This window comes from Triplophysa dalaica, chromosome 5 (genome assembly GCF_015846415.1).
Source record: "Triplophysa dalaica isolate WHDGS20190420 chromosome 5, ASM1584641v1, whole genome shotgun sequence".
Classification (NCBI taxonomy): domain Eukaryota; kingdom Metazoa; phylum Chordata; class Actinopteri; order Cypriniformes; family Nemacheilidae; genus Triplophysa; species Triplophysa dalaica.
The window spans coordinates 20600836-20622615 of NC_079546.1; the positions used below are offsets into that span (position 1 = coordinate 20600836).

A 21780-nucleotide genomic window follows, 5' to 3' on the forward strand; every position below is an offset into this window, starting at 1 on the left:
CAAAGGCTTGAAATATTTCATTCTATGTGTAATGAATCTATAATATATGGGTTTTACTTTCTGAGATGAGTGACAATGAGTCACGATATTCTAATTTTCAAGATGTACCTGAATACTTGAATATTTAGCATAGAAATCATAGACATTGAGGTTTAGTTTCCTTTGTTGATGCCCTGTTCTTGTGATCAGGAACAAAATCAAATTAATGAATTATTAAGAAGACAATGGTCTCTATGTGAACTGATTATTTCGTAGACATTTTAGACAATTGGGTGAGCGTTTTAAAAAGAGGGATTTAAAAAAGTTGTTTCAATATATGTAACTTTTTTTGAGAAAAAATAAAAACAAATATGAGAAGTGCCCATTTTTCCTCTTGAGCACCTGCCCTAAAAATGTCTTTGTACGTCCCGGCTATGCAGTATATTTACTTGACACACACTTGCTGACAAATGTCAAACTTTGCATATAAGAGACCGCACGCATCAATACTTTCTTGACATTTGAGTTATGTTTGTTGTTACAGTAGAACGGACAGCAGTAGGTTGAAAAATACACAAGTAACCAGGAAATCAAATATGAAGACATACTAAAATACACAAATGGGAGGTGCTGAAAGGCATAAAAACAGCAAGAAATACAGCACCAGATTCAGGAGAGAAACACACAACAGCTGAAAAGTAAGAACAATTTACATTCTCATTCCTATTAAAATTATTCTTTTGATTTGACATAATTTCATAGGCATTGTGAATTTGTTTTTTTAACATTGTCTAAATTAGCCTTAGTTAAAGCAACACTTATCCAGGGCTTAATTTGGCGCTTATGGGAAACGTTCCTGCTGACCTGTTGCGTGCGTATATTTCATTAAAAACCTTCTAATAATTATAATGCCTTTTTTATTTTGATAATTATCAGGCTGTCAAGTTTGATATGCTGGAATATTGTGTGACTATGACTACATCATTAGATATTGCAAAGTTACCTACTTTTAGTTGTGTACACACTTTTTTATTCTGATGAAAGGGCAGGAGTCAAATTCAGGGTTACAAAAATAATAATTTAATCAAATAATAGCAGCCACAGCACTAAAGGTCAAAAAGGAGATATGAAATGTGGCTATAAAACATCTATAACAGTCCTTGACAAATTTGAACAAGTCCGTAAGAATCCAGGGAGACAGATCTTCATTTAGTCATTTAGCAGACGCTTTTATCCAAAGCGACTTACAAGTTGGGTAAACAATAGAAGCAATTGGGTCAAACATTAGGACAACAAAAAGCATAAGAGCAATAAAAACATGTTTCGCTAAGCCTACTACTGTGTACAGAGACAAGTTTAGTTTATCTAAGCTTACATAAGAATGCATTTTTTTCTTTTCTTTTTATTAGATATTGTAGAAAAGATATAGAAATCAGAAATGATCAGTCAGGTGCAGACGGAAGACATGTGTTAATAGCCGATACTTAAAGATGGCGACATAATCTGCTGATCTTGTCAGTAGATGATTCCATTAGAACAACCCCGTAGGTAAACCAGTAAAAAGTTCAGTAGAAAACCCTATAGGGAGATGAGAAAGATTTGCTTGAACAATCCCATAGGGAGAGATCAGGGCCGGCTCATGCTCGGCTGCCGCTCTAGGGAAGACACAATCATCCCGCCCGCCCCCACCTCACACTCTCAATTCGGTACAATTTTTTAGGTGTATGTGAATGAATTTTTTTATTCATAAAACAGCATGTTCAAGCATGGAAGCATGCTTCATTTGATTTATTTTAATTCGTCCTATGTACAGTACAAATATTAATAATAGTTAATTAACTAATCCGTTACCGCATAAAATGGAAATGCTAATTCTATATATGTTCAGAAAATAAACCAACATTTCTGCACACAACTTAGTCAAAGTAAAGTGGATATTTAAACGTTCCTTGAGTGATACATATTTACATGTTAAATAGCTAAAGCATAGCCATCTTTCAAAAGCGTGCGCGTTTTTCAAAACACCGTAGTTGTGCAGTACAAAATTATTGAAAAGTATTTGGCCGATTTGAGCATTTTGAGGTGCAAGCAAATCTATGATTTCATTCTGAATCTCTTGGATTACCAAATTCGTCGGGGCAGCAATCTGCATGAACAGTGGGACACCAAGCAGGCTGCAAAAGAGCTCTGGACGGACAAGATCACTTAGTTTAAACAATAGGACAAGACTTGACTATGACCCCACTGAAGGACATCAGGATGCAGCGCAGCCGGCACCGACAAACTTGGCCTCTGGACACTCTGCCGGCACTTGCACCCCTCAACCAGCCTCCATCACTCGCCGCTCGATGCCCCAGAGAGCCCCGACCACTACTCCTTAAGGGGAGGATTGCCTCGGCCAGGTTTGAGGTTCTTAGACCTGAGCCGGTACGACATGGGGAAGTTGAAACGACAAAAGATCAGTGCACAGCGGGCTTGGCGTGAGCTCAATCTCTTGGCTGAACAGATATATTCCAAGTTTTTGTGATCCGTCCAGACCAAGAAGGACTGTTCTGCTCCCTCCAATCTCACAGCTTACAGCTCTCGGTTGCCGATGTCATAGTTGTGTTCTGCAGGGCTTTGGCGGTTAACGGATGTCCTTCCCGTCACGAGGGGACCGCTGAGATAGCACAGCGCCGACCCCGACATCTAATGCGTTAACCTCTACAACAAATTGGATTATAGTTTCCCCAAATCGGTCCTAGAATTTGTGTCGTGCTTTCCAAGACACTGGAAAAGAAGAGTCAGTGTCAAAATAAAAAGTTATATTTATTTAATCAAGATGAGAACAAGAATAAAATTCTGTTCTTTTGTTCCTTTTAAAGAGGTTTTTATTGTACCGAGGAGCAGATTGTTTGCTTACGAGAAGACTCATTATTACTATAGGGGAACACTTTATTATAACTTTCATTAATAAATCATTAACAAACAATACATAATGCTTAAAAAATCATTAGTTACTATTTATTGAAATAGCTAGAAACGTAAGATAATGTGTTTGTAAATGTTTACTAATAAACTTTAACATAGCCTAATGATTAACAGATCATTATTTAATGTAATTTAAAATTATTACAAATGTAATTAAACTTTTAGTCCATTTGATAATACACATCTTGAAAAACTACAAAAGATTTTAATAAATGTTATACCTACAACAATTGAAAGCTTTTGAAGTTGTACAACACTTTTTCTTTTATCGAGCATGATATGGCTAAGGTTAGGGACAGGTTTAGTGGTATGTGTAGGTTTAAGGGTTGGTTAAGGGGTCAACAGTGTACAGGGGTCAATTTAATGACACGATTTGATTACTGTTGGATTATAGATAATTGCTGTTTTCTATTGTTCACTTTAAATATTTATACATTTTCTCTGGTTGCTGTACGATTCAAGGAATATTCTTTTAAGTTGTAAACAATTGTATGCTCATGTAAATATTGAGGCAAAACATACATTGCACACAAATTTCAATGAGTGTTTGTCTTTAGCAAGCATTAAATGTAACTAACCACCCTTTACACACACATTGTTAAAGCCTAATGCCCATAAAGGAACTAAATGATCAGTAAACATTTATAAACAATCACAAAAATGAAGAAAAGTCAACTTTAGATTGGGTACTGCAAAAACATGAACACATTATTAATAAAAATAAAAATTTAAAGATGTGAAAAAAGGGTAAATTCAGGTCATTTGGGACAATATTGACAGTCAAGATGACTACTCATAAAGTTACTAATGATTAGTAAATGTAAAAATTTACAATTTATCAATAGGTTCCACTTTAGATTGAGAACTGTAAAAACGTGAACTAAATGATTTGCTAAAATGACAAAATAGAAGATATCTACACAACAAACAAAGAACAAATGTATGAAGAGTTTGTTAAAAAACATGATATTTGAATTTGAATATTCAAATATCATGTTTTTTATTATGTTATCATTTTTTTGTTGTGTGTTATTGAATTAGTTATTATGACTCAAATCAAAACAATATGGGAATGCACAATAAAAAAAACATTATTTAAAAAAGTTATTTCATTTTTTGAACCAAACTCTTTATATGACATTTACGGACGGTGATTAAGAATTAATGAATTATATGTTAAATTAATCGTTTTTTGAAGTACTTCAGTATTTAACAACATTTGTAAATGAAAACGTTTTTCAGTACATATAAAGTATATAAAATAAACGTTTAATCATTGTATAATTTCCGTTAAAATCTTTTGTAGATTTTTTAAAAGTGCATTATCACATGACTTTAGAGTTTAATGACATTAGTATGGATTTCAATTTACATGAAATACTGATCTTTTAATCGTTAGATAATGCTTAAAACTACATTTGTAAACACTAAAGCAACTAAAACAAATTAAAGTAGGATTGGTCGTCTCTTTGTGGAGGTATTTCTTTACGTGAGTTGTGATTCGTCACTGCTCAACTGGGCGGATTAGTCCGATTTTTTTTGGGTCGTGGCCTGTGACAGTGCAGCGGTGAGAATCTTCACTGAAACGTTACTTTAATAGCGCATAAAAAACTCAGATAACATGACAGAGGATAAAATACGAAATAAATAAGAACATAAACAGACACAAATAGTGCAAATGGAGGCTGCGTTGAAGTGTTTTGATATTATTTCAGGTGCTGGGTCATTTTGTTATTTCTCATGGAAACTACTGTAACGCGAACCGGACAGAAGATCCTCCACACGGGTCTCAGATGCTAACAGGCACTGTCATAAATCATTATACACCGTACAACTATATATACTATATGCTTAGCCTTGCCATCATATCCGTGATATAAGTCCGTAAATTTGACTAAAATCACAGGTTTCAGTTGTCCGCGCTAATTCGCGGCACATGAAATACAGATGTGGGGAGGTAACAGTTAACATTAACGAAATTTCTAAATCACCCAAATAATACTAATCCCGCCATAAATAATGCTAAACGTTGTATGAAATCTTACCCAGCAGTTGTGAGTACACATTAAAAAAACGCCTGTCACTCGCAGCATCCACACACGGGCTAGGAGCCGTATCCTCTTCGTTCTGTGTACGAATGTGACGAAATTACGTAAAGATGGAAGACACCATATAAGGACATCCAGTATAGTCGACCCTGCAGGGCAAATTACAAACCATTATTACAATCGTTCCGTGGTGAATCCAGCAAGGGTAATGACACAGTTTTAAACACAGTTCTTTCATGTACTTGCTCAATAATTGGTTTTAGCAACTTTTACTCAAAAGAACTTGCAGAATGGCGCTTTAACAAGAGCATTATCTGGTCATACTTTAGAATAGGGACCAATTCTCACCATTTACTACGTCTTTTGCCTCAATAAACTCATAATTACTGCTTATAAGGTAGTTTTTAGGTTAAGGTATTGGGTAGGATTAATGGATGTAGAATAAGGCATTCATATGTGCTATATACATGCTAATATACAATACAACCAATATGCATGTTAATAAACAAGTAGTTAATGATGAACTTGTGTACCTTATCATCTCATATTTCTACCTATGTGAACATAATTAACTAATGATCTACTAAGAATTATACAATGTTTGTTAAGGATTTATTAAGGAAAGTTATTATTAAGTGTTACCTAACTTTTAGTTGTCCAAAATGTTGCTTGGATCAGAAGGCATTACATTGGTAATGCTAGCGCTGTGATTGGCTGTTGCATAATAACATTAAGCATTTAAAAAGTAAAGATGTCGGACACAAGTGGACCAATGTACTGTGCGCTGACATGTTGGGAAGTAGCACTTCCGGCGACCCGAGTTCGAATCCCGGCTCGTGGTCCTTTCCCATTTTCCGATTCCCTCTCTCTCATCCCATAATTTCCTGTCCCAGTGTCCTATTCATATAAAGATGCAAATGGACAAAAAAAAGTTAAGCTGAATGTTATTTGATCTTTCGTTGACCAATGAAATGAAGTTGCACGTATGAAAGTAAATTTATTTAATTATGTGTGTTGTGTTGACACAACCAAACAGATTTATTCTCAATGAAAATATTGTGTCTAAAAAATTAAACAAGGTAACAATTTTGGGCAAAGATTAGAACCTTGCATGGGATAAAAAACGTAGAAAAAAATGTATTTGTCTCTAGTAAATAATAGGTTACGTTTAATAATAAAAAATGAAATGCAATGTCATTTTTGATTCAATTATTAAATACAAAGTAAACCCGTAAACCAAAACATAAACACAATTCTGAAAAACCCTGAATACAATTGGCTGTAACAGTTTTGACTGAAACAGTCATTTATTTATTTATTTTGTCAGTGTTCGAAGAGGAGGTATAAAATTAAAGAGGAAAAAAATTTAATGACCAAAGAATAACTAAATTATTTGAACATTTGAGATTTGCAATGTGTTTCTTCCTCAGAAATGGCTCAGGCTATATATTTCAGTCTTCTTGTGATTGGTGAGTTTGTGTTTCTGGTTTTAGATCTGTTTTATAATGTCATGAAAATGTATTCTATGTGTTTTAATAAAGACTCAAACTCTCCTTCATAGCTCTATGTTCAATATCTGAATGCATTCGACTGAATTACATCTGCGACAATGGTGAGTGACAGCAAACCTTTACTTAACAAAACATTAAAAGAATTGGCTTTAAATAACCTCTGGCCCTCTCAGCTGAATCTAGTTTCTCCCGAGGTTTTTTTTCTCCATTAATCAATCATTGGAGTTTGGGTTCCTCGCCACAGCAGTGCACTGTTGACTTGCTCACCGGGAGACTGCATTTATTTATTTATTTATTAATTAGATATTATTTATTAGAATGATTTGCTTGTTCTATAAACACCATGCACTGCTGTGTTTTACCTTTTCTGTTTTTCCTGTTTGCCCCTGTAAAGCTGCTTTGGAACAATGCACATTGTTATATAAATAAACGTGAATTGAATTGAATAACCTTGGCAGGTGATGTGGCTAATTACCCATGCACCTGCAGGTTAGCTATATACATGAAGCGTTTGTGACTTCAGGTTCTTTTGTCTTCAAGGACCGCTTTGTGTGTGTGTTGTGCTTTGTTGTAGAGAAAAAGTGTTCTCTCTTAGCCAGTTTTTTTCTAAAAACGTTAGATAAAATAAAACTTTATGGCTAAGTCAGAAAAGAGATGTCTCCCTCCATGTGAGAGGCTACTCTCTGAGTTCAACTCCAATGAATTCTGGTTTGTATTGTTGTGTCAAGTTAGCTTAGTTATACATAGTTATGTCTAGTGTTGTACTTAGTCTTGTCTAGTTTAGTGTAGTTAGTCTTTGTTCATGTTTACCCTACATGCTATACCCTTATGTTGTTTTACCCCCTTGTGGGTTTTTGTTTCGTATTTTGTTAAATATATTCTTGTTAATAACCCCTTACCTGGTGTCTATGCCTGGGTCCTCAGTCCTTGTTCCCATGACAAGTTTATTATTAGTGTGTATGGTTTTAAATACGGGATTGGTTTGTCATTTGTGTTTTCATATGCTATGGGGGGGGGGGGGGTAGAAAGATAGCCAGGGCTGGGCTGGGACTAAAAAGCGGCCTCGGACATTCTGACCAAGAGGGGCCATCCATGAGTTCAGTCCAGTCGTAATGCCTTGTTTGCAATCACATGGTTTTGATGAAGCGCAAAGAGATTTATAATGTGGCGACTGAGGCAAGGTTAGGTCCAAACGCAGTTTATTTAGAATTATCCATAAGCAGGCATAGGTAATAAAACCAGGCGAACAGGTACACGAAAAGTAAACTTCATTTTAATTTTACATACTGAATTGCCATTTTGCATATTGCGTTACAAAATGAAAATAGCAACCAATATGCTGCCATAATTTTCTACATAGGACGATAAACTAGCTAAACGCTAGCTGCTGTTAAAAGAACTAGTTCATATAAAAAATATAAAGTGAAAAACATAAACACTCATCCCCCAAAGAGGACCTTATAATAAAACAGCTAAACATGGCTTAACGTACTGAAACAATGACCACACAAAACCAAATTGCAATAAACACTATACTCTTTTACGCAAAGATTTAAAAATCACAACTATCCCCCTGAAGTGCCCTTTTAACTGCTGTCTTGGTTTCCATGGAAGTTGAATGTGGTTCTCTTCTACTGACTGGCCAGAGCAAATTTAGTTTTTTTTCCCCCCTAAAAATATTCTTATTTGTGGAGATGTGCAAAACTACAATAAAATATGATACACCTGCATGTTTATAATATAGTAAAAACAGACTATCAAACAGTCTATCCTTGTCTCTACTGTAATCCGGTTTTGAAAAAAAAAGTAATATCAGCATCGATATATGTAAAAAAACAACTTAATTCGCATACTTTCATTTTAAAGTTCAGAATGAACTGATATTAACAATTGTATTTATTTACTTTCTCATGAATTTAAATGACAGCCGCTTCCACTGAGGCACACGGCGAATGTGAATCTGCATAATTTCACTTCTAAAGTTTGTTAGGGTCTGCAAGGCTTTTATTGACTTGGTGCTCTAATGCATAGCCAGGGTATATTGGTGTGTAACCGGTTGTTGCTAAGGGGTGAGAGTCGACTCACAGTTTGACGATCAGTTTTATTTTCACTTTCTACAACTTTTAATTGCATTTAACAGAGAAATTTCTTTAACATCACTATTCTTCCTTTACTACTTGTCTCCAACTTTAGTTGATCCATCAGAAAAGGCTGTAGTTACCTGTGAATCACAAACTGCCTCCCTCAGCTGTGGTGAGTTCTCTGGTTTTCATATAAACAATGCATTTGCATGTCGTACAATAATTTCAAGACCATATAACACATTGAGAAAAGGTACAACACACTTGTGGGCAATGTTACTTTTTATCAACAGACCAGGGAACTATAAAAGTCCTTTCAGCCAATTATGGGCGTACAGACAGACAGACCTGCTCTACTGGAAGACCAGATAACCAGCTCACAAATGTTCAGTGCACTCAGAGTACGTCTCTAAGTGTGGTGGCCATAAGGTAAGAGCATAAACGTCACCCAAGAAATATGAGGTATGAAAATAACATAAGCAATTATTATGTTTTATATTTTTGCTGATGTTTGTATTTATTGAAACAGGTGTGATGGAAAAACGAATTGTTCCATTGTTGCGGAGAATGCAGCTTTCACGGATCCTTGTGGTGGAACTTACAAATACCTGACTGTGTCTTATAAGTGTGTTGCAACTCCACCACCATCACCAGGTGAGTTTTGTACCTAAATGATCCCTAGACCTCACAAAATCACCTGTGTAACTAAGTGATGTTGGTAATTCTTGATGAAGAGAAGCATCATCTAGTAGCTGGATCTAGTAGGAGTCACTGATCTCATCCATGGTTCACCCAGTCATCAATCCTGCGACAATCATATATTCCTGAACTGGTCACTGGGGTGTTTCAGGTGGTTGCTAAACAATGTCAGGCTCTCTAAGCTGTTTGCTAGGTGATTCTGTGGTGTTTATTTTGGCTGCTAACTTGGTGTTGCTAGGTTAGGATGTATTAGCTAGTTAGTAAGGTAACCATCTGGTTGCTAAGAAGCATTATGGTCTTTGAGCTAATTGCTTCGGCTAAGAGATGGGCTCTGTCCAAAAGATGTAAAATGCTGCCTTCGGGAGGCTGCATTCCAAAGTAGGAAGGCATCAAGGAGCGTTTGAATCCGATTTTGTTCCAATTCCTGTCTCCCGCGATACCTTTATATAATGGATTTTTCGAGGCAATGTAGATGTTTCCTCCACTGCCTTTGATGTCCAACAAATTCTACTATTGTGCAAGGGAGAGTTGAAAGTTGAGCAGGGCGCTGCTCAAACAAATGAAATTACTTTCGACAAAATAGTCAGAGAACAATATTTAAGGCATTCAAGTTTTTTTATTTTTCTGTAAAATTCGATTGCATTTTAACAAAGAAATTGGAGGTGCCCTAACTGTTACACTGTAACATCACTGCTCCTTATTTGCTACTTGTCTCCAACTTTAGTCGAACCTTCATTGGCTATAGTTACTTGTGAATCACAAACTGCCTTCCTCAGCTGTGGTGAGTTCTCTGGGATTCATTAATAGATGCATTTGCATGTCCTACAATAATTTCAAGACCATATATCACATTTAGAAAAAGTACAACACACTTGTGGGCAATGTTACTTTTATCAACAGTCCAGGGAGTTATTAAAGTCCTTTCAGCCAATTATGGGCGTACAGACAGACAGACCTGCTCTACTGGAAGACCAGATAACCAGCTCACAAATGTTCAGTGCACTCAGAGTACGTCTCTAAGTGTGGTGGCCATTAGGTAAGAGCATTAAACGTCACTGAAGAGCTATGAGGTGTGAAAATAACATAAGCAATTATTATATTTTATCTTTTTGCTGATCTTTGTATTTATTGACACAGATGTGATGGAAAAACGAGTTGTTCCATTGTTGCGGAGAATGCAGCTTTCACGGATCCTTGTGGTGGAACTTACAAATACCTGACTGTGTCTTACAAGTGTGTTGCACCATCACCACCATCACCACCATCACCACGTGAGTTTTGCACCTGAATGATCCCTAGACCTTAACAAAATCACCTGTGTAACTGAGTGATGTTGGTTATCTTGATGAAGAGAAGCGTCATCTAGTAGCTGGAGTCACTTATCTCATCCATGGTTCACCAAGTCATCAATCTTGCGACAATCATATATTCCTGAAAGAATTACAGACACACAGTATAACAAACATAAAAACAATCCCCTCAAAAGCACAGACACATACAGACATCAAAATCAGCCTTCGACCCGTAACAACGCTGAAATGCTATCAATTTAAGGTAGCACAAGCTAGCATGATGTTAACAGGGTTTAATGTGATGCTAATTAGAACTAGGCATTTGTAGTTAAGGTGTTCCATTAAGTCGCTAGGTGTTGTTAGAGTCTATTATGCAATTAGTAGGCGTAGCCTAGGTGTACCTGCTTGTAACAAAAGTATTGTGGCTTGTGCATAGGTGTTGCTAGGGTGTTGAACTGGTTACTATGGTGTTGGGCGTTCCATGTGGTCGCAAGGCATTTTTAGGCTCTTTAAGCTGGTTGCTAGGGTGTTGAACTGGTCACAGGGGTGTTTCATGTTGTTTCTCGGCAATGTTAGGTTCTCTAAGCTGTTTGCTTGGTATTTCTAGGGTGTTTATATTCAGCTGGTAACTGGATTTTGCTTGGCTAGGATGTATTAGCTGGTTAGTAAGGTAAACCATCTGGATGCTATACAGTGTTAGGATCATTGAGCTAATTGCTCTGTGCTGAGAGATAGGCTCTGTCTGAAAGCAGTAAAATGCTGCCTTCGGAGGCTGGAATCCAAGGTAGGAAGGCATCAAGGTGCGTTTGAATCCGATGTTGCTCAACTTCCTGTCTCCCGCGATACCTTTATCTAATGGATTTTTCAAGGCGACATAGATGTTTCCTCCACTGCCTTTGATGTCTCTTAATCCTGCTTGTGCACGTTCATGGAGAGGTGAAAGTCGAGAAGGGCTCCGCTCAAACAAATAAATTGACTTTTGACTAAATAGTCGGAGAACCATTTTGAAGTAATTTTTTTTTTCTTTTTCCTCAAATTTTGATTGCATATTTACAGAGAAATTTGAGATGCAGTTAATGTAGTATTGTAACATCACTGCTCCTCATTTGCTTCTTGTCTCCAACTTTAGTTGATCCATCAGAAAAGGCTGTAGTTACCTGTGAATCACAAACTGCCTCCCTCAGCTGTGGTGAGTTCTCTGGGTTTCATTTAAACAATGCATATGCATGTCGTACAATAATTTCAAGACCATACAACACATTGAGAAAAGGTACAACACATTTTTGGGCAATGTTACTATTTATCAACAGACCAGGGAACTATAAAAGTCCTTTCAGCCAATTATGGGCGTACAGACAGACAGACCTGCTCTACTGGAAGACCAGATAACCAGCTCACAAATGTTCAGTGCACTCAGAGTACGTCTCTAAGTGTGGTGGCCATAAGGTAAGAGCATAAACGTCACTGAAGAGCTATGAGGTATGAAAATAACGTGAGCAATTTTTTAAATATATTTTTGCTGATGTTTGTATTTATTGACACAGATGTGATGGAAAAACAAGTTGTTCCATTGTTGCGGAGAATGCAGCTTTCACGGATCCTTGTGGTGGAACTTACAAATACCTGACTGTGTCTTACAAGTGTGTTGCACCACCACCACCATCACCATCACCAGGTGAGTTTTGTACCTAAATGATCCCTAGACCTCACAAAATCACCTGCGTAACTAAGTGATGTTGGTAAATCTTGATGAAGAGAAGCATCATCTAGTAGCTTGATCTAGTAGGAGTCACTGATCTCATCCATGGTTCACCCAGTCATCAATACTACGACAATCATATATTCCTTAAAGATTTACACATACAGAATTACAAACTTAAAAAACAATCCCCTCAAAAGCACAGACACATACAGACATCAAAATCAGCCTTCGACCAGTAACAATGTGAAATGCTATCAATTTAAGGTAGCACAAGTTAGCATGATGTTAGCAGGGTTTAAAGTGATGCTAATAAGAACTAGGCATTTGGAGTCAAGGTGTTCCATTAAGTTGCTAGGTGTTGTTAGTCTCTTTAAGCTGGTTGCTAGTGTGTTGAACTGGTCACAGGGGTGTTTCATATTGTTTCTCGGCAATGTTAGGTTCTCTAAGCTGTTTGCTAGGTAATTCTAAGGTGTTTATATTCAGCTGGTAACTGGGTTTTGCTTGGCTAGGATGTATTAGCTGGTTAGTAAGGTAAACCATCTGGATGCTATACAGTGTTAGGATCATTGAGCTAATTGCTCTGTGCTGAGAGATAGGCTCTGTCTGAAAGCAGTAAAATGCTGCCTTCGGAGGCTGGATTCCAAGGTAGGAAGGCATCAAGGTGCGTTTGAATCCGATGTTGCTCAACTTCCTGTCTCCCGCGATACCTTTATCTAATGGATTTTTCAAGGCGACATAGATGTTTCCTCCACTGCCTTTGATGTCTCTTAATCCTGCTTGTGCACGTTCATGGAGAGGTGAAAGTCGAGAAGGGCCCCGCTCAAACAAATAAATTGACTTTTGACTAAATAGTCGGAGAACCATTTTGAAGTAATTTTTTTTTTCTTTTTCCTCAAATTTTGATTGCATATTTACAGAGAAATTTGAGATGCAGTTAATGTAGTATTGTAACATCACTGCTCCTCATTTGCTTCTTGTCTCCAACTTTAGTTGATCCATCAGAAAAGGCTGTAGTTACCTGTGAATCACAAACTGCCTCCCTCAGCTGTGGTGAGTTCTCTGGGTTTCATATAAACAATGCATATGCATGTCGTACAATAATTTCAAGACCATACAACACATTGAGAAAAGGTACAACACATTTTTGGGCAATGTTACTATTTATCAACAGACCAGGGAACTATAAAAGTCCTTTCAGCCAATTATGGGCGTACAGACAGACAGACCTGCTCTACTGGAAGACCAGATAACCAGCTCACAAATGTTCAGTGCACTCTGAGTACGTCTCTAAGTGTGGTGGCCATAAGGTAAGAGGACAAACGTCACTGAAGAGCTATGAGGTATGAAAATAACGTAAGCAATTATTATATTTTATATGTTTGCTGATCTTCGTATTTATTGGCACAGATGTGATGGAAAAACAAGTTGTTCCATTGTTGCGGAGAATGCAGCTTTCACTGATCCTTGTGGTGGAACTTACAAATACCTGACTGTGTCTTACAAGTGTGTTGCACCTCCACCGCCATCACCAGGTGAGTTTTGCACCTAAATGATCCCTAGACCTCACAAAATCACCTGTGTAACTAAGTGATGTTGGTAATTCTTGATGAAGAGAAGCATCATCTAGTAGCTTGATCTAGTAGGAGTCACTGATCTCATCCATGGTTCACCCAGTCATCAATCCTACGACAATCATATATTCCTTAAAGATTTACACATACAGAATTACAAACTTAAAAAACAATCCCCTCAAAAGCACAGACACATACAGACATCAAAATCAGCCTTCGACCAGTAACAATGTGAAATGCTATCAATTTAAGGTAGCACAAGTTAGCATGATGTTAGCAGGGTTTAAAGTGATGGTAATAAGAACTAGGCATTTGGAGTCAAGGTGTTCCATTAAGTTGCTAGGTGTTGTTAGTCTCTTTAAGCTGGTTGCTAGGGTGTTGAACTGGTCACAGGGGTGTTTCATATTGTTTCTCGGCAATGTTAGGTTCTCTAAGCTGTTTGCTAGGTAATTCTAGGGTGTTTATATTCAGCTGGTAACTGGGTTTTGCTTGGCTAGGATGTATTAGCTGGTTAGTAAGGTAAACCATCTGGATGCTATACAGTGTTAGGATCATTGAGCTAATTGCTCTGTGCTGAGAGATAGGCTCTGTCTGAAAGCAGTAAAATGCTGCCTTCGGAGGCTGGAATCCAAGGTAGGAAGGCATCAAGGTGCGTTTGAATCCGATGTTGCTCATCTTCCTGTCTCCCGCGATACCTTTATCTAATGGATTTTTCAAGGCGACATAGATGTTTCCTCCACTGCCTTTGATGTCTCTTAATCCTGCTTGTGCACGTTCATGGAGAGGTGAAAGTCGAGAAGGGCTCCGCTCAAACAAATAAATTGACTTTTGACTAAATAGTCGGAGAACCATTTTGAAGTAATTTTTTTTTTCTTTTTCCTCAAATTTTGATTGCATATTTACAGAGAAATTTGAGATGCAGTTAATGTAGTATTGTAACATCACTGCTCCTCATTTGCTTCTTGTCTCCAACTTTAGTTGATCCATCAGAAAAGGCTGTAGTTACCTGTGAATCACAAACTGCCTCCCTCAGCTGTGGTGAGTTCTCTGGGTTTCATTTAAACAATGCATATGCATGTCGTACAATAATTTCAAGACCATACAACACATTGAGAAAAGGTACAACACATTTTTGGGCAATGTTACTATTTATCAACAGACCAGGGAACTATAAAAGTCCTTTCAGCCAATTATGGGCGTACAGACAGACAGACCTGCTCTACTGGAAGACCAGATAACCAGCTCACAAATGTTCAGTGCACTCAGAGTACGTCTCTAAGTGTGGTGGCCATAAGGTAAGAGCATAAACGTCACTGAAGAGCTATGAGGTATAAAAATAACGTGAGCAATTTTTAAAATATATTTTTGCTGATGTTTGTATTTATTGACACAGATGTGATGGAAAAACAAGTTGTTCCATTGTGGCGGAGAATGCAGCTTTCACGGATCCTTGTGGTGGAACATACAAATACCTGACTGTGTCTTACAAGTGTGTTGCACCTCCACCACCATCACCAGGTGAGTTTTGCACCTAAATGATTCCTAGACCTCAAAAAAATCACCTGTGTAACTGAGTGATGTTGGTTATTCTTGATGAAGAGAAGCATCATCTAGTAGCTTGATCTAGTAGGAGTCACTGATCTCATCCATGGTTCACCCAGTCATCAATCCTACGACAATCATATATTCCTTAAAGATTTACAGACATACAGTATTACAAACATAAAAACAATCCCCTCAAAAGCACAGACACATACAGACATCAAAATCACCATACCACCCGTAACAACGCTGAAATGCTATCAGTTTAAGATAGCAAAAGTTAGCATGATGTTAACAGGGTTTAATGTGATTCTAATGAGAATTAGGCATTTGTAGTTAAGGTGTTCCCCGTAAGTTGCTAGGCGTTGTTAGAGTCTATCATGCAATCAGTAGGCGTTGCCAAGGATTGCCTGCTTGTAAAGTAGTCTGTTTGCTGGGTAATTCTAGGGTGTTTATTTTGGCTGGTAACTGGGTTTTGCTTGGCTAGGATGTATTAGCTGGTTAGTAAGGTGAACCATCTGGATGCTATACAGTGTTAGGATCATTGAGCTAATTGCTTCGGCTAAGAGATAGGCTCTGTGCGAAAGCTGTAAAATGCTGCCTTCAGGGGCTGCAATCCAAGGTAGGAAGGCATCAAGGTGCAACAGAATTCGATGTTTCCCCACTTCCTGTCTCCCGCGATACCTTTATGTAATGAGTTTGTCAAGGCAACATAGATGGTTCCTCCACTGCCTTTGATGTCTCTCAATCCTGCTTGTGCGCGTCCATGGGAGAGGTGACAGTCGAGCAGTGCCCCGATTAAACAAATAAAATGGCTTTTGACAATATTGAATTATTTTTCTTTTTCCGCAAATTTTGATTGCATTTTAACAGAGAAATTAGAGATGCAGTAACTCTAACACTGTAACATCACTGCTCCTCATTTGCTACTTGTCTCCAACTTTGGTTGTTCCATCAGAAAAGGCTGTAGTTACCTGTGAATCACAAACTGCCTCCCTCAGCTGTGGTGAGTTCTCTGTGTTTCATATCAACAATGCATTTGCATGTCGTACAATAATTTCAAGACCATATATCACATTGAGAAAAGGTACAACACACTTGTGGGTAATGTTACTATTTATCAACAGACCAGGGAACTATAAAAGTCCTTTCAGCCAATTATGGGCGTACAGACCGGCAGACCTGCTCTACTGGAAGACCAAATAGCCAGCTCTTAAATGTACATTGTACTCAGAGTACGTCCCTAAGTGTGGTGGCCATAAGGTAAGAGCATTAAACGTCACTGAAGAGCTATGAGGTATGAAAAAACGTAAGCAATTTTTTATATATTTTTGCTGATGTTTGTATTTATTGACACAGATGTGATGGAAAAACAAGTTGTTCCATTGTTGCTGAGAATGCAGCTTTCACGGATCCTTGTGGTGGAACATACAAATACCTGACTGTGTCTTACAAGTGCATTTCTGCACTTTAAGTATACAACATTTTTATTTCATTTCATTAATTGAATCATTAAGTTGTGGTCACATGTAATAATTGGACCAAATATATTATAATGCAGTATATATATCATATGTTGAAGGTTTTTAAGGTAATCTATCTTTATTTCACAGCTAACAAAAATATGTTTCAAAACATTTTGGTAACACTCACATGCAATTAAAAGACTGTTCAAAATGTAAAATTGCATTAATGTTTTGTTTTTTTATGCTGTGGATTCGATATCGTTTCTCAAAAGCTGTGAATGTGATTTTTTTTCTTTCAAACTTCTGCAAGCACTGAACATTAATTTAAAAAATGTTATTGCTACTAGTTTCACAAGATATACCTTTTCTTTTTTCAACGGGTGAATGCAGAGGTGTTAAGAGTACCTGAAAACGATTCTTAAGTAAAAGTACAGATACCTTTACAGAAAATTACTCCATTACAAGTTACAAGACACCAATTCTAAAGCGACTTCTGTTGAAGTCTGAGCCCTGGTTTCACAGACAAGGCTAAAGGCTAGTCCCAGACTAAAAGGAATTTTGAGCTTTCTTCAGTGAAAAAAAAGCCCTGACATTTTAAAATATGTCAGTGTTTTGTCTCAAGATGCACATTGGTAATGTTGTTTCTAGGGCTGCAAATATTAGTCGATATTAATTGATAATGAATTTCGTTGTCAACGAATTTCATTATCAATTAGCTGGTTTGTGACGTCACTTGCAAGCAGCGCAGTTATAAGTCAAGTACGTCTTCTTCCCTTATAAAATGACCGTTTGTGTCTCGTCACAAGTGTCTCCTGTAGCGTTCCTGCAGTTCAGTGGTAAGAGCATTGTGATTTGATCCCTGGGGATTGCACATATAAATGTATAAGATAATGCAATGTAAGTCGCTTTGGATAAAAGCGTCTGCCAAATGCATCTCTCCGTTTTAAAGTCACACGTGTCTCTCTTATACTTTAAAGGCAAACTGATTTCAGCAGTTTACAATGCAGGACCGTTTGTTTCGATGTTTCATGAGAGTTTTAATCAGTCAACAAAAAATAAAGAACTTGATGTCCAGGTTTGGAACTAAAATCCAGTGCACTAAGGCATATGCAATAATTCTCTTAATGTTAAAACTTTGTGTAAATTCACTTTTTTCCATACTTCAATTTGCTGCCTATAAAGAGTAAAGAGGTTAAGAGTCTTTGCTTTATTGTTCAGATGATGGAATTTGTTAGATGATGAAGCTTATTTTTTGTACTTTGGCAGTACAATAGGCCCTTTTAACATAACGTCACGCATCTTCCGTTCTGCCGCGAAGGAGTTTATCTTGACTTCCGCTAGCCAATTCAGAGAGTTGCAGTAATGTGCCTGTAAGCTGGTTTGCCAACCGCCAATTACACTCAAGAAGAAGAGGAATTTACTTCCGCTAGCGCCTCAGAACGGAGTTTACCAAGTCCCCTCCACAACTGCCAGAAAAACAGCTTGATGATGTATAACGTCTTGCCGACAAATTTTCACTTACAACAATATCAAAGCTAGATAAAGGATATAAATTCGTTCTTTGATTTTTGAAGGTAAGTGTTTTGTTTTCTTTTTGCGTTAGCGAAGGTGCTAGGATAAGTACTTGAATAAGTGTCCAAAACAACAACTTTGTACATATCTTTTAAAAGAGAGGTGGATTGTTTGAGGACAATAAAGAATATTTTGTGTCGAAAGTTAAAATGACGTTCAAAGCTTGCACACAACCGTAATCATTCTAATATGTCTATTATCAGATTACCTTTGATTCTGAAGAGGTTCCTGTCTTACTGAAGGACATGTCATGTTCCTACTCTGCTGGAAAAGCTCTGTGCAATCACATAGTGGCACTGCTGTTTCAGACTGCTCATTATAAAACCATGGGCTTTAAGACAGTGCCTTTGCCTCTGTCATGCACCACCTTACTGCAGAACTGGCACTAGGACCAGTGCTCCAATTGAAGGGGGTATCCGGGATCCCCCATAAGGCTTTATGGATCCCCCATAATAAGTAAAAAAAAACTTTGGGGGGTCCCTCAGATATTTGTATTTGAGTTAAAATTATAATGACAAATGTGATTAAATTCACGCAATGGATATAGTAAATATTGTGAAGTCATTATTTACAATAATTTACATTAAGTTTGTTTGTGGGCTAGTTGTCATGTCCCTTTAAATATGAAATGCCCCGCCCCACGTCTAAAGACCGCTAAGCGCAGGACAGTGAAAGAAGCCTGTTCTTCTATGTAAGTCTGTTTTTAATTAAATGTATATAGTTATGCATTTTATAATGAAATATATTGTGTATTTTGTATAAAATTGATATTGCCAGACTAACCCCCACCAAATGAACTTTTATCAGGGGGATAAGACTTGGTTCAATTCGATAAGACTTGGTTCAATTCGATCACTGCCTAGGACACAGGTACGTTATTATTATTGTTCGCACTTACTGTTGGAGATACAGCTGGTATTGACAAATGTCAGATAATTGTTTGTTCGTTTTTATATACCAGGGAATTGCACCAGAGGCCACCATTGACAAGACAGTGTTTAAACCAACTTGTGTGAAGTGCACACTACAGCATATGGTGGTGAGTCTGAATGCGATTAAACACTTCATGCATGAATTTATGACAACCCAAAGACTTTTGATTTTGAAAAAAAATCTTGTTTTTAATTCCCTAAACACAAAGGACTTTTCTGATCACTTGACAGTATGCGTTTTGTTTGAAGAGACACGTAGCTGACCACTTTAGTGTGAAAGACTTTATTCATGTGTAATGGGGGTGATTAGTATTTAATTGTGGAGGGCTTCAGTTCAAGTTACAATAAATTCTTAAAGGAATAGTTCACCCACAATTTTTTATAATTAAAGCCATAATTTACTCACCAGGAGGGCACGGTGGCTTAGTGGTTAGCACGTTTGCCTCACACCTCCAGGGTTGGGGCTTCGATTCCCGCTTCCGACTTGTGTGTGTGGAGTTTGCATGTTCTCCCCGTGCCTCTGGGGTTTCCTCCGGGTACTCCGGTTTCCTCCCCTGGTCCAAAGACATGCATGGTAGGTTGATTGGCATCTCTGGAAAAATTGTCCGTAGGGTGTGAGTGCGTGAGTGAATGAGTGAGTGTGTGTGCCCTGCGATGGGTTGGCACTCCATCCAGGGTGTATCCTGCCTTGATGCCTGATGACTCCTGAGATAGGCACAGGCTCCCCGTGACCCGAGGTAGTTCGGATAAGCGGTAGAAAATGGAATGGAATGGAATTTACTCACCATCATGCCATCCTAGGTGTTCATGTACTTCTTTCTTAAGCTTTCTTACGTAATAATAATCCGCATGCTGGCTCTTGCTAGCATTGTAATAGCATTGTTACTCTGCCCCAAACCCAAAAGGTCTCAAACACTTTTAATGTAAATGAACAGATTGGTAGTAAGTGTGCATGCGTGCTATAATGTAAAAAGTCAAGTGACATTATAATAAAATGATTAAACTTGACATCTACCTTTTATTACAAGGCCTCTTCCAGATCCTCACATCATGGGCTGTGGGAAGAAACTGAAAGACATACTTCCTCAACCGGGGATATGCAAATTGCTGCATGGGCTTGAGGGCCTTAGTTTGGTGGAGTCTAAATTTGGTCCTGTTCCTTTTGGGTCTGTGCTCTCTTGCCAGTGTCCTCCTGAAATTAGTAGAGACATTATTAAGCCCCCGAGTTTCCTCGATTGCCTGTTACTGGTTACAATTTTAAGTTTCCAATAGATTTGTGCCCACCTACAAGCAAAAGTGCCTTTTGGAACTGAAGATTTCGTGGGAGATTTCCGCTGCCATTGAGAAAGAAGCCCGACTGCAGTCCAAATGCCAGCGGTGGACCCTTGGGCGCAAACCCCGGCTTACAGCCAGCCGATTTCAAGAGATATGCCATGTTCGTGGGGAACCCTCCACCAAAGCCCTGGCAGCCAGCATTCTGAAAAGAACTCCTCAAACAGAGGCTATGAAAAGAGGCTTAGATCTGGAACCTGAGATACTAAGGCATTATATTGATTGTTAGTGTGTCTATGACACAGTTTGGGGTCATCGTCCACCCTGTTGCATCTCACCTTGCATTTCAACACCACCATTTGGATTAGCGGAGGTAAAGAGTTGTGATGAGGAATATCCAACACAAGTTAAACACCTGAACGATGTTAAAGGCCAGACATGTTTTAAGAAGAACCACAAATATTATTATCAGGTTCAAAGCCAACTGGCTTCAAGTGGTCTTCAGTGGTGTGATTTCATAAAAGACACACACACTGACTTCTGTTCAAATAATTTTTAGGGATGAGGAAATGGTTTTGTCAATGCCAACAATGCTGAATAATTTCTACTATAACATCTACATGAATTACTTGTTAAATTCTTAATCTTGAGGCAGAATTCAACATGTTATGTTTGAAGCACATGTGAAAGGCCAACATTTTTTTCTTTCACTGAGCAAAATGGACAAATTGTGATTACTGTATGTATGTTGTTATGTATTACATTATTAAATGTGTACCCTAAAAACAATAAAAGAATGAGAATGATTTAAATATCTGTAATGTATAAATACACATTTTGTCATTGATAAAATGTCAACATGTACAAAACAAATAAATCAATAGTTAACATAGTTGCATTGTAAGTTATGTAATCACATTTAGCTTATTAATAAACAATGTAAATGAATAATAAAAATGTATTCACCATAATTTCAAATATAACAAACTTTAACAAACTTCTTCATATAATCACAATACATACTAGTGATCAAATCAATAACACTATTTATTTACAGCACAACAAGGGTAATTGCAAAAGTGGGCACACACAATAAAAAGGAAAGACTTCAGACTGGTTTGTCCTCTTTGATATCAAGAGGTC

General features: G+C 37.6%; 1 protein-coding gene across 1 annotated transcript; it reads left to right on the plus strand.

Annotated features, from left to right (window-relative positions):
• The first annotated feature begins 637 nt into the window (after window positions 1-637).
• On the plus strand, window positions 638-21449 carry LOC130420297 (mucin-2-like). The gene is made up of 22 exons (XM_056747471.1): window positions 638-677; window positions 6428-6466; window positions 6559-6609; window positions 8702-8761; window positions 8883-9018; window positions 9119-9243; window positions 10013-10069; window positions 10189-10324; window positions 10426-10559; window positions 11710-11769; window positions 11891-12026; window positions 12125-12255; window positions 13273-13332; window positions 13454-13589; window positions 13690-13814; window positions 14832-14891; window positions 15013-15148; window positions 15247-15371; window positions 16354-16401; window positions 16523-16658; window positions 16755-19303; window positions 19395-21449. Exons 2-21 carry the CDS (start codon window positions 6430-6432, stop codon window positions 16867-16869), a joined length of 2004 nt encoding a protein of 667 aa, XP_056603449.1. The 5' UTR covers window positions 638-677; window positions 6428-6429; the 3' UTR covers window positions 16870-19303; window positions 19395-21449.
• Window positions 21450-21780: the final 331 nt, after the last annotated feature.

Bases quoted from the DNA above. Each gene is read 5' to 3' on its own strand.
- LOC130420297 (XM_056747471.1), top strand. From the start codon at position 6,430: ATGGCTCAGGCTATATATTTCAGTCTTCTTGTGATTG. The intron at 6,467-6,558 runs GTGAGTTTGTGT...TCTCCTTCATAG, and splicing joins TTTCAGTCTTCTTGTGATTG to CTCTATGTTCAATATCTGAA. The intron at 16,659-16,754 runs GTAAGAGCATTA...TTATTGACACAG, and splicing joins CTAAGTGTGGTGGCCATAAG to ATGTGATGGAAAAACAAGTT.